Below are 16,358 nucleotides of genomic sequence, written 5' to 3' on the forward strand. Positions count from 1 at the left end.
AGAACAGAGAGACCTAGGGGCTCAGCTATATAATTCTTTGGAGCTTGTGTCACATATAGACAGGGTGGTTAAGAAGGCATTTAGCATGCTTGTCAGTCCTTTGAGTACAGGAGTTGGTAAGTCACGTTGAGGTTGTACAGGACATTGGTGAGGCCTCTTCTGGAATACTGTGTCAAGTTCTGGTTGCCCTGTTACATGAAAGATATTATCAAGGTGGAGAGGGTGCAGAAAAGATTTACCAGAATATTGCCAGAAATGGAAGGTTTGAGTTATAGGGACAGGCTGGATAGACTGGGACTTTTTTCACTGGACCGTAGGAGGTTGAGAGATGACCTTATAGAGGTTTTTTAAATCACTAGGGGCATTGATAAGGTAAATGGCAGGTGTCTTTTCCCTAAGGTGGGCGATTTCAATACTAGGGAGCATATTAGGAGGAGAAAAATTTAAATAGGATACGAGGGGCAACTTTCATATATAGAGAGTGAATAGTGTGGAATGAACTTCCAGAGGAAATGGTGAATGCGGGTACAGTTACAATGTTTAAAATATGTTTGATAAGTTTTGGGGGATACGGGCCAAGTGCAGGCAGATAGGATGAATTTAGTTTATGATTATAGTCGGCAAGGTTGGGCCGAAGAGTCTGTTTCCCTGCTGAATGACTCTATGACACTATCTTCCCAGATTCACACAAAGGTGCTGAGTGGTTGTTTGGACTATACAGCCATTTTCTAGTGTGAGCTTGAAGAGAAATATAAGAAAGAATTGGGAAAGAAAGTAAAAGAAAAGGATTGCAATGGGTTTGCTTCAGTCTGGAACATGTGGCTGTGCCCAGCCCCCACGGACCACACTGCAGCACTGCTTGCCACACTTGCGTATCGACATTTCCAAGAACTGTCAGATTTGGCAGACATAGCTTGGAAATAAAACTATTCCATGTAATAAGGTTATCCATCTGCCACCTGTTAGCTGATAGAAAGCAGCTCCACTTCAGTCAAGTAAAGATTCTGCCTTGCACACTAAGTTAGAGATATTTTCTAAGCAACCTGTTCAGAGAATTTATTACACACTACTGGTACAAGTGGGACTTCAATCTGAGCCTCCTAGATATGAGTTAGGAACACTACTACTGTACCAACATGAGGCCCCTCATGTAATATTATTGAATAATATTGAATGGTGAAGCAGGTTCCACAATGTGTATGACATTCTGCTCCTGTTTCTTATGGTTTAATATAGCATCTGGCTCCACTGAATACAGAGTTGGGAATGGGTTCTCGGGTCATCCCACTGGGGTCTTATCACTGGGGACGAGTTTGTAGGTATATGGTTCACATGAGACACAAGTGGAACTCAATCTTTCCCTTGATGTAAATTGTGTGTGGGACTGAGAAGCAATTAACTGTATAAATTTAGATGAATGTTATCGCAATGTGTCTGTTAGGCATCCTGGATCTTGGGTTAGCACTGGGCCAGAGACAGAATAAACTCAACAATGAAGGTAGGTACCATGGATATCACCAGGGTCCTCAGAATGATTTTGGAACAACAGGGGGTTTTTTTGCCCTTGTGAAAGAAGGAAAGAACTACAGCAAAAAGGGAAAGTGAAACAAGTTCATGATATTTATCGACAAACCAAAGTAACTAAAATTGCTGCTTGTCACCTTTTTTTTGTTGTACATCAATAGATCATTAGGCCTCTCCAGATTATCCCGATGATTAACTGTTTTGATCATCTTGCTGATCTTTATTACTCATTCTTGTTTCCAAGTCCCTCCATGGCTTCATCAGCCCCTTCAACATGTTATTATACATTCTCCAGCTCCAAGATCTCTGCACTCCTCCAATTCCGACCTCTTGTGTTTCCCCAATTTCCTCATCCCACCAATGGCTGCTTCATCTCCAAGCCTCTTCATCTCTGTTCTCAAAGATTGCTCTTTCAAACTGCTCCTTCTACCCTTCTGACTTATGATTACATACGAAGCCAAGGCTGTACCTGCTTTCTCAGGTGGACATGAAAATTCCCATGGCACTATTTCGAAGAAGTGCAATGGAGTCACCTTCAATGTTCTGGTTAATATTTATCCCTCAATGACCTTTATAAATAAACAGGTTATCGAACAGGCCAAGGCTGTTTGTGGGAACTTGCTGTTCACAAATTCACTGCACTGCTTCCATACTATAACAACTGTACTTCAAATAAGTACTTAATTGAATATAATTTGCTTTGATTCATCTTAAGTTCATGAAAGATGCTACAGAAATGTATTCCTAATATCTCTTCCTGTAGTTTGATGTCAGATTTTGTTTGTCTGATGATGCTGCCATCTAAGCGATCATGCAACATGTCCTGTGCCAAAATTGCTACGTAAATGCAACGTGTTGTAGACCAGCTTACATTCCATTTCCATTGCTTATTCCAGTTCCTGGACCTCCTCCAGTCATTGATCCAGAACGCCGATGGTTCAGGAAGAGCAGGGGCTCCAGACATCGGGCAAACTCTGGCCTGTACTCTGTGTTAATCTGGAAAAGGAAATCACCTCTGTTGAACTTAGAACAGTTGGCCTTTCTCAGTGGTGTTCAATTCCTAGTGCTGGCAGCTTGTATCTTACCTTGCTGCTCTGTGTGGGCCTCAGGCGATGGGGGAGTTTAACAATCTTCTGCAGCCTCTCCATGAGTTGCTGTGGAAAGATAGAAAGTAAAAAAAAAATGGAATTCCAATCCTGGATTAGGAATCCCAATGTACTCCCAGTGATGTCATGAAAGCACATGTTGCCAGTCAGATAGCTTTTCTTTCCCTCATTTCTAGTATCTTTTAATTAACAATTTGAAGTTATTTTTAAGCCTTTTTTCTGTGTTGCTTGCAGCAGCCTCCAGCATATTATGCTTCAGTTGCTAAAGACTGTAGGGCCAATTGTGGATGGCTAACAACATCTGCCAAGACTCAACTTCACATCTGAAAAACTTTACTGAACTCAACACAAAATAAATTAGACATTTGTGAAGATTCTGAACTTTTGCAGGCCAGAGCCTTTGCACTAATCAGTCCACACCCATGATTCACAGGTTCCTCACTGTTTTTCACATTGGAAGGTGTGACCTTATTGAGGCAATGTTTGTATCCTGTTCAGTAATCATCCCTGTGCTCACTGGCTCCTGGTCTAGAAACACCTCAAATTTAAATTGCTTATTTTTGTTTTCAGATTCCTGCATGGCCCCAACCCTTCCCCACCTCTGTAGCTGCTGCAGTCCTATACTTCTAAGATGCTGTACTCTTCCAATTCGAGCCCCTTTCATGTTCATGATTTCCTTTGTTTCACTATCGGAGATGCTTTCAGCTTCCTGGCTCTCATGTTCTAAAATCCATTCCCTAAACCTCTCTGCTTTTCTATACATTTCACTATTCCTTTTAAGATGCTGCTTAAAATCGACCTTGCTGATTACACTTTTGGTCATCTATACTAATATTGCCTCCCATGTCAAGGTTTATCTGATAATTCCTCTTTTGAAGTGCCTTGGGGCATTTTTATGAGCTAAGGATGCTATGTGAATACAAATTGTTTCTGTTGGTTGGTGTCCGATTCTGTGGTTGAAGAGCAGTAGTTCAAACTGGGTGGAGCTTTTCCAAGAAAACAGTACTGTTAACCTTTCATCCAGGACAAAGCAAGGAGAGTGGGGCATGAGTCTGTGCATGGCAGAGCAATGACTGGAATGCCCCAGTAATACCTCATCACACATCTGATACCCTGTCCACATGTAATGAACTTTTGTCTGATTGAAGCCATTTACCTCAGATACATTTTGAGTTGTCTTTAAATGGGTGAAAAATTGTTGTCATGTCAGTGCATCTTTATTTTTCACCTACAACTCTCATTAACCTGTGCTCACGGACTAAAATCAGCTCCCAGACCAGCAATGCCACCAGGTTAAAATTCTTAACCTTGTTTTTAAATCTCCCCAATCTCTGTAACATCCTCCTTCTCAACAACTTTGCACTCCTCCATTTCTGGCCTTATGCACATCTCTGATTTCCTTCATGCTTCCGTTGGCAGGTTTATCTTTAGCTGTCTAAGCCTTCCTCTCTGGAAATCGCTCCCTAAGCCTCTCCACCTTTCTATGCCATAAAGATGCATCTTAAAAATTCTCTCTTCAACCAAGTTTTTGCATGAGATATTTGTCAATCAATCACAATGTATATTGTTCAGGGAATTAGGAGACAATTCCCTGTCCTGATGCTTAGTAACACCTGTTAGAAGGGTGAGCAGCTCCTTATTTAAATGCAACATGGACTCCTTTGTGATACCTCACGCAGTTGAATAGATTGTCCAGAGTGCATACAGGGTCAGAAAGGTATCTTCAGGACAATAAGCAGAAAGGAAAGCAGGGGAGAAAGGAATGCAAAGTGAAAAAAGAATAATTTCAAAAAATCATTGAATGAGAGAGGAGGCAATTTGAGATGGAATGTTCCAGAAATGGAAGTAAGCAAAGGAATCAATGGGAGATGGAATGTTGGATCAGTGGAGAGGTCAAAGGTGGTGGAATGTATATGGGGATAGAAATGCTAAGAAATCCAAGAGGCATTACAATGAGTTATTCTGACAATGTATTTATGACCTTTCTTCCCAGAAGGAAGGCCATCAAAACTGATCCTGCCCTTGTCCAATGTGAACAAACACACGCATGTACACACACGCGCATACACACACACACACTAACCATATATTCCAGGGGTTACTGCAGGCAATGTTAGTTCCTATTACTGACCCAGCCAAGACTGGCTAACTAGGCAGAGTTAAAAATCACACAACACCAGGTGAGGCCCTCCAAAAGCTAGTGCTTCCAAATAAACCTGTTGCATTACAACCTGGTGTTGTTTTAACTTTGTACACCCCAGTCCAACACCTTCACCTTCACGTCATATCCGAGCAAAGACAGTGCTGGATCAAACCCAGACTCTGTTCAATAGAGCTCAAAGTGTTTACAAACTGGATAATTGAGGTGATAAGAGACCAAAATATTCCATCAGTAAGCCAATTGTGTTTTTCAAGCCTTTTGGTGGCTGTTATGAGAGCACTTTCCTCCTTTCATGTCATTCACCTTTTAGAAACTATTGCACATACTTACATAGCCCAAGTCCAAGAATTCAAACTTATTGGCAGAGCTGAGGAAAGCAGAACAAGTGACAAGGTGGACCTGACCAGAAAGGAAAACGTTAGAGAGGGAAAGCAATTAGATGATCCCGTTCATTTACTTGAAAGAAGCAACAAAGTAAATGTTTTTTTAATGTTAAACTTTATCATGTCTTCAAAACATTATAAAGCATGTTACACTGTGATCCAGCTTTGTGTTCAGTGACTGTTGTGTAGAGCAAGGATGAGGCACACCATGACATAAAGGTACACAAAGTGAGAAAGAACGGAACAGAGAAAGGAAAACTTGCAATTAGATAGCTTTGCAACCTTTGTAGCTTTATAGCTATTGCATTAATTGTATGGTAAATACAATACAAGAAATGTGACAACCAGGTCTTAATCAGGTACCTACTGATATGAATTGGGGATAAATATTGATCCCAGAACACCAGGGAGATGTCCCCGACTCCTCTTCAGAAAGGCACAGTGTAATTTCTGCATTCTGCTTTACAGAACAAATGAGGCCTTGGCTCAACACTCAGCTAAAAGATGGATGTCTAATAATGTAGCACTTCCTCAGGGCAGCACAGCAGTGTCAGCCCTGAGATTTCTGTGCACACAAATTGGTACATTGTTGGAGAGAGATTGTTAGGAGTATGTTGGAGTCCAATACCCAATGGCACACAGCAGTGTACTATATAAACTCCAGCCAATCTTCCAAATTACTCATCTCTGTGGTTTGAGGAATGGTGAGGATTAGCTCAGATCTCACTATGGGACAAGGATATTCCTGCAGGACTCATGTTTTCACACACTCCCTGAAGTAGGCCTGGTGTTTTGTTAGTCAAGAGAGTCAAGGGTTATGAGGGAGAGACAGGAAAATGGAGTTCCTGATTCACTCACCTGAAGGGTGGGTAACAGTGCAGCCATATTTGAAAGCTGCTCTTTAAAAGCTTTCTCTTTATCTTCATGTTGACTGGAAAAAGAATCAGAAGTTTTAAGTTAGAGCAAGAGGCTCATTTTACTGGCTTTGTGATTCCTCTAGTCAGTTTCATACTCAAGTCTTTTGAAGGTGCAATAGGTACAATAGTTGCTTTAGTTACCTAAGGGGGGCAACAACCAAGGAGCAGGAGAGTCGATGTTTTGTGCATAAGCCCTTCATCCTAATGAAGACCTTACGCTTGAATTGTCGGACTCTCCTGCTCCTTGGATGCTGCCTTACCTTCTGTGCTTTTTCAGCAACACCTTTTTCGCTGACTCTCCAGCATCTGTAGTCCTCACTTTCTTGTAGTTACCTAACCCAACTGACCTTCATTGTGCAAGGCTGCAGTAATTGTCACCAATTGATCACAACAATATAACAATGGAACTAACATTCAGTCTTTTCCAGCAGGGGTCACTGGATGATCAGGAATGGGAATGCTACCACAGGGACATTAAGGCTTGATATTATGTCCGTTATTGCTGGGTTTCTTTTGTGTATCTATAGCCTGCTGTTCCTCTTAATCAATATGAGATGAGGATAGCACGTGAAGCAATGAGTCTGGATCTATTATACATCTCTGTATGTGGGAACCACCGCATCAAATAATGGGAAAAGATTTCACAAAATCCCTACAGTGTGGAAGCAGACCATTGGCCCATCCACACTGACCCTCCAAAGAGAATCCCACCCAGACCCAGACTCTTATTCCATCCCTGTGATCCTGCATTTCCCATAGTTAATCCACTTAATCTACACATCCCCGGACACTATGGGCCAATCCACCTAAACTGCACAATCTTTGGACTGTGGGAGGAAACCAGAGCAGCCAGAGGAAACCTATGCAGACATGTTCAAATTCCAATCCATCTCACTCTTATTAGAATCATAGAGTTCTTACAGTATGGAAAGACGCTTTTCAGTTCATTATTTCCATGCTTGTCATCAAACATCCACCTTTCCTCATCCCAATGTTACATTCAATAATCACTCAAACTGAAGAGACAATGTAATATCTGCTTTAATTAATACCTGCTGAGCTTAAGTTCCTTCAATGGAACTTAAGGCAATCCAAAACTAGAGGCTGTAAATAAAAGATAATCACCAACAAATTCAATAGGTAATTCAGGAGAAACCTCTTTACCGAAAGAGTGGCTAAAATGTGGAACCCTCTACCAGATGGACTGATTGAGATGAATAGCACAGATGTATTTAAGGACAAACTCAGCACATGTGGGAGAAGTATAAGATTATGTTGAACCGGTTAGATGAAGAGAGGGAGGGAAGAGACTCGTGCAGAGCATAAACAGCCTATTGGGCTGAATGCCTATTTTTGTGCTGTAGATTCAATGCAAGGGTAATTCCTGCAGTACACTGACAGTACTGAGCAGACTATCCAGGAGGAGGTGGAAATGGTAGATTAGGAGAGTGGGTCTTTGCTTAGTTCCAGTCCTGTTACTAATCTATACCAGCAGCTGGTTGGGAGCAGTGCACCATGACATTCCTCTCAGGAGGACATATTGTCAGGATTAACTGATCCCAGTGCAATGAGTGGGTTAACTATTCTAACTTCAAGCTGCCCTGGGGCACAGGAATAAAACTGTGTTGAAGGTACTTTATAAACTGTGCCCATCAGGGAGGCATTCAGATAGGCAGTTGCAGTTTGATAAAATATTATGATATTAATGATACATTATAATTAGGAGCAGGAAACCTGGCTGATTTATCTCCCTTCTCCAATAACTCAGGCCGTACAGAAGTTGCATTATTTATCACAATCATAGCAGAGACTTCAGTCTTTTGAAGAGACTGAAGTGAAGCTGCTCTTCACTGAGCATGGAAGATTAAGGTGAAACTGAGTAGACATTCAAAATTATGACAGACAGGGAGAAACCATTTCCAATAGAAGAGGTTATTAACCAGAGGGCACAGGTGCAATCTGATTGGCCAAGGAACCAATGGCAAGAACATGAAGCAAAACTCAAATTCGCTCTGAGTGCTCATCTGGGTGGATCAGCTACTCACCGCCTCAGCCAATGAGCCTTTAGGGAGAAGCCTAGCAATATTCTGTTGTCCTGCCCTCCCACTCTGCTGTCCCCCTGACAATCCCCTCTGCTGTCCCCCTGACAGTTCCATCTGCTGTCCCCCTGACAGCCCCCTCTGCTGTCCCCCTGATAGTCCCCCCTGCTGCCCCCTGACAGTCCCCCTTGCTGCCCCCTGACAGTTCCATCTGCTGTCCCCCCACAGTCCCTTCTGCTGTCCCCCTGACAGTCCCCCTTGCTTCCCCCTGACAGCCCCCTCTGCTGTCCCCCTGACAGTCCCCCTTGCTGCCCCCTGACAGTTCCATCTGCTGTCCCCTTGACAGTCCCCCCTGCTGTCCCCCTGACAGTCCCCCCTGCTGCCCCCTGTCAGTTCCATCTGCTGTCCCCCTGACAGTCCCCTCTGCTGTCCCCCTGACAGTCCCCTCTGCTGTCCCCCTGACAGTTCCATCTGCTGTCCCCCTGACAGTCCCCTCTGCTGTCCCCTCTGATGCCCCCTGACAGTCCCCTCTGCTGTCCCCCTGACAGCCCCCTCTGCTGTCCCCCTGACAGTCCCCCCTGCTGCCCCCCTGACAGTTCCATCTGCTGTCCCCCTGACAGTCCCCTCTGCTGCCCCCCGACAGTTCCCTCTGCTGTCCCCCTGACAGTCCCCTCTGCTGCCCCCCTGACAGTTCCATCTGCTGTCCCCCCTGACAGTTCCATCTGCTGTCCCCCCTGACAGTTCCATCTGCTGTCCCCCTGACAGTCCCCTCTGCTGTCCCCTCTGATGCCCCCTGACAGTCCCCTCTGCTGACCCCGACAGTCCACTCTGCTGCCCCCTGACAGTCCCCTCTGATGCCCCCTGACAGTCCCCTCTGATGCCCCCTGACAGTCCCCTCTCCTGCCCCTTGCCCTCTCATTCTACTGAGAAGATCGCACTTACTTCTGAGCAGTTTTCAGGAGTATTTTCTTCCTCTCGGCTAATGTTTCCTGGAATATGAAAAGTAAACTGTCAGGTCTTCATCATGTAAGCACCATTTAGAACCCACCACTCTGAATCTCCATCCCTTACACACTCACGCCTCCACTCTTAACACCCAGCCTAGCATACACCTGCAGTCAGAATTGCTGACTCAGACATGTTTTTATTAGGATTGCACCAAGGACCCAATGAACAATTGCTTTTTTTTGTTCATGTGACCAAGTCCTCACTTCAGTCAGATTTGGGCATTACACTCATTGACCTTGAAGGGGATGCCGCAGCGAAGGCTCACCAGATTATATGCATGTAAACATTGAGGCCTGGTTCCATAACTTTGGCTTGTACTCACTTAAGATGGTTAAACTGGGATCCTGATAACAGTATTAAAAATGTTAACAGGATTAGAAAGTGTGGAAACACAGAAAATGCTGGAGAAACTCAGCAAGTCAGGCAGCATCTGTGGAGAGAGAAACTCTCCACAGATCTTCTTCAGAAAAGTTGAGGGGAGAGGTTGAAAAAGAGAGTCCTCTGTGTAACCTCAGCCAGTCGGGAACTGAACCCAAGCTATTAGCATCACTCTGCATCACAAACCAGGTCAGTTAACTCACTTGGCTGGATGGCTGCTTTGCAATGCAGAGTGATGCCAAGAGGCATTCAATTCCTGTACTGGCTAAGGTTACCATGAAGGTCCCACCTTCTCAACTTTGCTACTCACCTGAATCTGGTTACCCTTAGGTTGAACTCACAACCAGATATCTCTCTGTAATGAGAGACGAGCCCTATAGTTCTCTGGGACTACAGCGACTTTAGCTCACTCTGAGGAATGGAGCATCTTTAACACAGTAAACTGTCCCAAGGTGAAAATTGACACTAAGATACATGAGAAGATATTTGTACAGGTGACCAAACGTTTGGACAAATTGAGTTTTCAAGAATTATTTAAAGGATGAGAGAGGGAAGGAGGCAGAGAACTTAGTAAAGGAATTGCGGATTAAGACATGGGCACAAATAGTGGAATGATAAAAGTTTGGGGTGTGCAGAAGATCAGACCTGGAGGACTACAACCTTGGAGGATTGTAGGACTGGAGGAAGTTACAGAGATAAAGAGGGAGAAGGCCATTGAAGATATGAACACATGAATGAGAGTTCTAACATCATGATAATGCCAGACTGGGAGCTAATGTGTAGAGAGCACAGGCATGAAGGGGACTTTGTGTCTGATAGGATATTGCTAGCATAATTTTGAAAGAGCAGAAAGGATGGAAAGTCAGAAGAATGTTGGAATGGTCATGGTGACATTAGCGTGGATAAGGATTTGAGCAGCAAGTGACAAAAGAACAAACCGTGTGAACAAACTGTGAGCCTCCTCTGCCTCTCAGTGGTTCCTTATACTCAGTGACACCTTTATTTACTTAATTTGTTTTGATGCTGTATGTTACCTGCATACTGTTGAACAGTGAGCTGATGGCTGACTCCTCTTCAATGACGTTGGCTCTCACCTCGTTGATCATGGCCTTCAAGAGGATGATGGCTTCTCGTGTGGATGTTTGAAGTTCCTTCACTGCCTAATGAACAAATTGACCATGAGGACGGAGGGTCTTTAACAGGAAGTAACCCCCTTGTTCTTTAGCTGAAACATTACTTTCAGTACAATAATGCCAATTTAGTAATCTCATTAGGCTGGCTGTCAGTCTTCACTCCATAAGCAGCATGTTTACCTCTGCAGTGGAAGACTGTGGATTCAAATTCTATATCGGGGCTTAAGCCCAAAACTCCTAACTGACATTCCTAGTGTAGTAAGTGGAGTAGGGGTGTTTGACCCACTGTCCAAGCCAATATTTATATTTCAACCAACACCATGAAAAATCAGATGATCTGGTCATTATCGCATAGTAAAGGGTAAAGTCACTAAAGTCCCACCAGACCACATGGCTGCTCTCTCATTATAAAGTGATGACTAGTGGTGGTTTAACCGGAGGATCACCATGCCTCAGGCAAGGGAGAGGCTGAGAAGGACCGTCCTTCATGGTAACCTCAGCCAGCATAGGAATTGAACCCACACTGTTGGTATCACACTGTATCACAAACCATTTGTCCAGCGCAATTGAGGCCCAGAACTATTATTACACAATGGAGTTTAATTTAGATAATGGTGAGGTGCAGCAACTTGGAAAGGCAAATCAGGGCAGGACTTATACACTTAATGGTAAGGTCCTGGGGAACAAAGAGACCTAGGAGTGCAGGTTCATATTTCCTTGAAAGTGGATTCACAGATACACAAGATTGTGACGAAGGCATTGGTATGTTTGCCTTTATTGGTCAGTGCATTGAGTATAGGAGTTGAGAGCTCATCTTGCAGCTGTACAGGACCACATTTGGAATGCTGTGTGCAATTTTGGTTTCCCTGCTTTGGGAAGGATGTTGCGAAACTTGAAAGGGTTCAGATAAGATTTACAAGCATGTTGCCAAGGTTGGAGGGTTTGAGCTACAGGGAGAGACTGAATAGGCTGGGGCTGTTTTCCCTGGAGCATTGCAGACTGAGGGATGACCTTGTAGAGGTTTAGAAAATCATGAGGCGCATGGATAAGGGTGTGAGTAGACAAGGCCTTTTCCTCAGAGGTGAGGGAGTCCAAAACTAGAGGGCATAGGTTTAAGGTGAGAGGGGAAAGATTTCAAAGGACCTATGGGACAACTTTTTCACACAGAGGATGGTGCGTGTATGCAATGAGCTGCCACAGAAAGTGGTGGAGGCTGGTGCAATTACAACATTTAAAATGCATCTGGATGGGTATATGAATAGGAAGGGTTTAGAGGGATATGGGCTAAACGTTGGCAAATGGGACTCGATTAACTTAGTATATCTAGTCCACATGGATGACTTGGATCAAAAGGTCTAGTTCCATGCTGTACATCTCTATGACAGTTTGTGGAATTATATTGCCTGCAAAATAGGTGCTGAGTTTCTTACATTACAACAGTAGCTAAATTACAAAAACACTTCTTAGCTATAACACACTGGGCCATAGCCCAGGGCAAAACTGTGCCCAGCAAGGAATCAGATGCTTCAGTAAAGGAGATGGTAAAGAATAAAAAGGAGAGGTAAATGAAAACTTGTATAGATATTAATACTGTTGATGTGTAAAAATGAAACAATTACTGTCTACCTCTATTTGTATAAAGCAATGGCCATGAGCAATTAACTTTCACAGACACTGAACATATTTTTAAATCAGGGATCCTACATTATTAGCAATAAAATGGTTTTGAAATTAACAGAAGTGTAAAGCTTCCTCCCCAATATTACTTTCTTAATTATTTAAATTAGAATTGCAAGATTCCCTGCAATCTGCAAATTGCTGCCTACTCTGACCAATGATAAGCCATTAAATGACTCAGCATGTGTTACAGCGTGCAGGAGATTGGCCTATAATTTCTGGAGAGGCCAGGACAATCCTGGAGCGTTAGCAACCTTAACTATACCTCTTTCCCGCTTGTAATCCACATACCATCACAGCCTGGTCCAGCTTCTCGCAGCCTTGCACATATGCAGTCTCAATATCAATACAGTGGGCTCGACTTTCACTGAGCAATGAGATAAAGTTAGTGTCAAATTTGAACAGCTCAAGAGAGGCAGCAAAACATCTTACATGTAAATTTACTTCAAGAGATGTCTATAGAGCTTTCAATGTTACCAAGCGGAAATATTGACTCTATTCCTCTCTCCACAGGTGCTGCCTGGCCTTCTGAGTTTTTCTCACCATTTCCTGGTTTTATTTCAGATTTCCAGTTTTTCAGTATTTTGCTAATATTACCTATTGGCTCAGGGGGTAAACTTCAGCTGAGTGCAGGACTGTGGGGTGATACATACCTGAAGTTCTGTGATTTCAGGCACACATTGAGTTTGCTGATACCAACCAGTGTGCCAACTGTAGGCCATTGCTAGTAAAGCCAGAAAAAAAACACCCTTGCTTCTTACTTCAAATTGCAGTACCTGCTAAAGAGATTTAGCTGAGATTTTCCTCCCTAGCACAGAGAACTGCAGTTTCTCCTAGTCCCATTTTGTCTCAGGTCAGAGAGAGAACTAAGCCTGGAATTCCCTCCCTACTATTATTGTGGGTCATCCCACAGCAGGTGGACTGCAGCAATTCAAGAAGGCAGCTGACCACCACCTTCTCAAAGGCAAATAGGGATGGGCTATCAATGCTGGCCAACAAGCGACGCCCAAGACCCACAAATGAATTTTTAAAAACCCTCCTGGTCGGTGAGTCACTCGCAAGGAGACATTGCTTGTCTCAACCAGCAAACGGGACCAGTTGGATATTTGTATGGGATTGAATTGCTTGTTTTTGTGCTGTACATTCTGTGGGTCCTAGTCCACAAATGCCTGACTCACACTTGCATGTCCCGAAAGCAGTTGATACAGAGCATGGACTTCTTCTCTGTGGAAAACATGATGTACGGTTCCTCGTGAAGAGCTAAAGAGACAAGAGGGAAACATAAGAACATGTTAATAGGAGCAGGATTAGGTTATAAGACTCCTCAAGTTTACTCCGTCATTCAGTGAGATCATAACTATCTTTTTTAACCACTTTGATATTCTATTCCTGTACAATCTGATTCTATTCATACCTTATGTTGCGAGACTACAACAGGGAGGAGAATGAAGTTGACTATAAAAGAATTGAGTTTGACAGGGAACAAACATAATTTGTCTTCTCAATATTTAATTGAAATAAACTGAAAGAAAAATTACAGAATGTTGCTTAAGCTGACTGATAATTTAGAGACGGCGGAGAGTTGGGAGAAATGGTGGTGAGGTAGAGCTTGGTGTTGTCAGTGTACATGTAGGAACTGGCATGTTTTGGACAATGTCACCATGGGGGAGCTTGCAGATGAAGTTAAGCCTAAAGAACAAAAAAAAAGCCAAGAAACTTTGGGGGAACACAAGCGGAAACTGTTCAGGCATGGGCAGAAAAGGCTCAAATGTGAATCTTTGGCTACAACTCGATAGGTAAGAATGGAATCAGGTGTTTGCAAACCCAACTAGTTGGATGATGATTTTATCAACCAAGTAAATTTTTACAATAATCCAACACCAGTATGCTAATTTCAATGTTTAAAGCCAAAATTAAACCAGGTTTGAATGCTCATTGCCTGTGTTATTAATCTACGACTTGTGGATTATCCATTTCTACAACTCCATACCCAGCCCCATCCCATTTTAATTTCATTGTCAACAATTTATAGAATTTATAGAATCCCTACGGTGTGGAAACAGGCCAATTGATTTGTAATGAGTTTGCAGCTTTCCGAGCCTGGGACTGGGGATCCTTACAGCATTTCTTATGCAGCGCCTTGGTGCGTTTGGCCAGAGTTACAATCTCATGGCGGGCAAACATTTTTGCTCTGTGTGTGTCTTCACGACAGGTGCTGCAGAGTGGCTGGTTACACGTGTTGCAGTAAAACATGGCAGCGGCGTCCTGCAAGAGGCAAAGTGAGAGCATCAGACACTACAAGGAGCTAATTGCTGAGGGTTAGCTTGGAAAATATATTGTGTGTATACACACACACACACAAAATTTTTCTGTAAGCTGAGCTAAGGCATCGGTTGGGGAGACCAGTTCTGCTGTGCGTACCACATGTATGAGGAGTTACTGAGTAATAATCAAAGTTTTACTACCAAATATTCTCACTTCACAAAATCAACTGTGATTTCTTTAGCTTCTTTAATGTAGTAAAAGTTAACACTGATCTATATAGATGTAATAGGACAGCTGATCAAAAGACTGATTAAAGACACAGGTTTTATTAAAGTATTCTTTAAGAGGAGGGAGAGAGTATTGTTTTAGGAAGAGAACCCTGGAGCTCGGGACCTGCACAGCTGAAGACACAGCTGCCAACAGTAAAGGGAAGCAAGTTGTGGATGGATTTGAGGTCAGGAATGAGGAACACAGAGAACTTGGAAGGTTACAGGACTAGAAGAATTTAAAATCAAGGCGTTGCTGGACTGGAACTAATGAGGATCAGTGAGCACAGAGGTCCCCAGTCTCCTGATCCAGTGAAGGATATCTCAATAGTAATGTTTTTCCTGTCAAAACTGAGAAGAGCCAACTCAGCACAGACTGTGGAATTGAGCCTACAGCATCAAGTTCAGCAGATTGAGTTCCCAATGTGTGGTTAATCCTAGTCTACGCTCCATTAGCTAGAATGAACAGTGAAGTATTTGAAGGATGACCATTGATCTCACCTCTGCTATATTGAATCTGGTTGAAAGATTATGTCAGTATGATGTAGCCCACAACTGAATAAAGGTTCAGGTTCTAGGTTTGCACGTGGCTCCTTAAGCAATGTTAGCTGGTGCCAATATAGCACTGTACCATGAAATAGACGATGTCTGCAGGACAGGAGGAGTGAAAACCCCAGAATTCCATTCTGCCCAACCTCTTTGAGCCCTCTCAGTGGTTTCACAGGACCTCCCAGTTACCTGTTTCTTGCACTCAAAGTCACAGTTTGCACACTGCACAATCTCTTCATTGTCAGCTGAGCTGTCGACCAGGAACTTCAGCAAGCGATCTACCTTTGGGAGCCCACTGGTGCCCTTCACAATCGACAGACGTCTGGAATACAAACAGCTTTGTGAGATCTTTTCTTTCCACTACAGCAGGCAGGCAAAGCCTCAGCTTAACATCTCCTTTAAAGGATGACAGCCAATAGCGCATCATTTACTCAGTATTGCCCTGTTGTGCTCAGTCTGGATTGTGGGTTGCATTTTCTGGAGTGAAGCTATGACCTCAAACAGAGAAACTGTTACCACTGAACAACAACTGAAATATTGAAGTGAATTGAAGTGGTCCCTTTACTAGTCATCATGCTAGTCAGAATGACAACGTATTTCTGTTTTACTTGTGTCAACATCACAGACTAATATTCTGAATTGTACGGACAGCAATAATTAAACCAAGCGTGAGCTGCTGCGATGATCATTTTGATAATGAAAACTTATAAATAGATAGAATCTAAAGATGGGCTTTGAAGAGTTTGAGTGATAGGGCTGTGACTATTTCCTTAGGCAGATTAATCTGTTGTAGGATTGCTTTGGGGAAGAATAATTGTCAATGCACTGTGTTGGAAACTAATGTTTGTGTGGATGGCTCCTTGGTGTTTTGTAATTGTTGGAGGAGGCTAGGTACTTATTTCCATCAATTCCTACCAATCCATTCCATATTTTCTCCCTCACCCCATTTCAA

At 43.2% G+C, this 16,358-nt stretch overlaps 1 protein-coding gene across 3 annotated transcripts in view; it reads right to left on the reverse strand.

Moving 5' to 3' along the window:
- The window catches only part of rnf207b (ring finger protein 207b), a 37,152-nt gene that overhangs the window by 11,802 nt on the left and 8,992 nt on the right, over positions 1–16,358 (reverse strand). For all 3 annotated transcript variants that reach the window (XM_043675979.2, XM_087980418.1, XM_043675981.2), the window contains 10 exons: positions 15,596–15,728; positions 14,447–14,591; positions 13,505–13,586; positions 12,618–12,693; positions 10,551–10,676; positions 9,073–9,119; positions 6,033–6,105; positions 5,122–5,190; positions 2,610–2,678; positions 2,396–2,520 (listed from right to left, as the gene is read on the reverse strand). In XM_043675979.2, coding sequence (XP_043531914.1) covers positions 2,396–2,520; positions 2,610–2,678; positions 5,122–5,190; positions 6,033–6,105; positions 9,073–9,119; positions 10,551–10,676; positions 12,618–12,693; positions 13,505–13,586; positions 14,447–14,591; positions 15,596–15,728 — 945 coding nt within the window. The remainder of the gene's footprint in view (positions 1–2,395; positions 2,521–2,609; positions 2,679–5,121; positions 5,191–6,032; positions 6,106–9,072; positions 9,120–10,550; positions 10,677–12,617; positions 12,694–13,504; positions 13,587–14,446; positions 14,592–15,595; positions 15,729–16,358) is intronic.

The sequence above is a fragment of the Chiloscyllium plagiosum genome, unplaced genomic scaffold (genome assembly GCF_037043375.1).
Source record: "Chiloscyllium plagiosum isolate Xiang-an unplaced genomic scaffold, Cpla_swu_hap1 HiC_scaffold_37, whole genome shotgun sequence".
Classification (NCBI taxonomy): domain Eukaryota; kingdom Metazoa; phylum Chordata; class Chondrichthyes; order Orectolobiformes; family Hemiscylliidae; genus Chiloscyllium; species Chiloscyllium plagiosum.